The sequence below is a fragment of the Penaeus monodon genome, chromosome 27 (assembly GCF_015228065.2).
Source record: "Penaeus monodon isolate SGIC_2016 chromosome 27, NSTDA_Pmon_1, whole genome shotgun sequence".
NCBI lineage: Eukaryota > Metazoa > Arthropoda > Malacostraca > Decapoda > Penaeidae > Penaeus > Penaeus monodon.
This window is the reverse complement of record NC_051412.1, coordinates 13,863,546-13,864,385: the sequence shown is the minus strand read 5'-3', so window position 1 is coordinate 13,864,385 and position 840 is coordinate 13,863,546. Positions and strand designations below refer to the sequence as shown.

General features: G+C 37.7%; 1 protein-coding gene across 1 annotated transcript in view; it reads left to right on the top strand.

Annotated features, from left to right (window-relative positions):
* Positions 1 to 315: 315 nt before the first annotated feature.
* LOC119590588 overlaps positions 316 to 840 on the top strand; it is a gene marked incomplete at both ends in the record, with an annotated part of 17,691 nt that continues 17,166 nt past the window's right edge. The window contains 1 exon segment of the mRNA XM_037939263.1: positions 316 to 754. Within this exon segment, the coding sequence (XP_037795191.1) occupies positions 362 to 754 (393 nt within the window).

Genomic DNA, 840 nt, shown 5'->3' with positions numbered 1-840 from the left:
AGTCATTACAGATAAAAATTGAGATGCATATTTTGTTCATATGTAAATATAGCAAGGTCTGAGTTTGAGTTCTTTACATGAAATGCTGTTAACATATTCTTCATATCTTAATATTTGCTTATAATTTCTGTGCATACAGACCAAAAAGTTCAGATGTTCTTTCTTACCTCCAGTTGTATGTGATGATCATGCTTCTTATTTGTTGTAAAGCACGTCATATAGAGTTTTTGGCTTGGTCTACCACTCCAAGCAGATAGGTATATTTGTGCATGTATATTGTTGCAAGATATTTATTCTTTGCATTATCCCTTTCAGAAACTGAATTCCAGATTGTTCATTGACAAAAAGACCAGCCACCATAATGGGTGATGCAAGCTCCCCTGAGATGGTGAATGGATTGCCTGTCAAGGAGGAGAGTGCGGCATCGCTCACTGAGGACTGTAGTATGGGGGTGAGAGAGAGGAGAAATGGAGACACACTCCTTGAAACAAAGGAGGAGGAGGATATCACAATCAAAGAGGAATGTTCGTATGATGAGGAACATCTGGTTATCATTGATCCTTTATTAACTTTTCACTGCAAACATTGTAAGAATGTATTTGCCACCCAGTGTGACTTGGATGTTCATATGAAGGAAAAGCATGTGGAAGGAAAGCGTCTGAGTTGTAAGAAGTGCAGTGAAACGTTTCCTAAGGAATGTGAACTAATGTTACATGCCAAACTTCATGGTCCAGGAAAGCCTTCTACTAATAAGGTGTGTAAAAGAATTTTTCTATTGACCCATGCACTGTCCACTTTAGTTTTGTCCTTTCAATTTTACATGTAAATGGTTCCACAAGT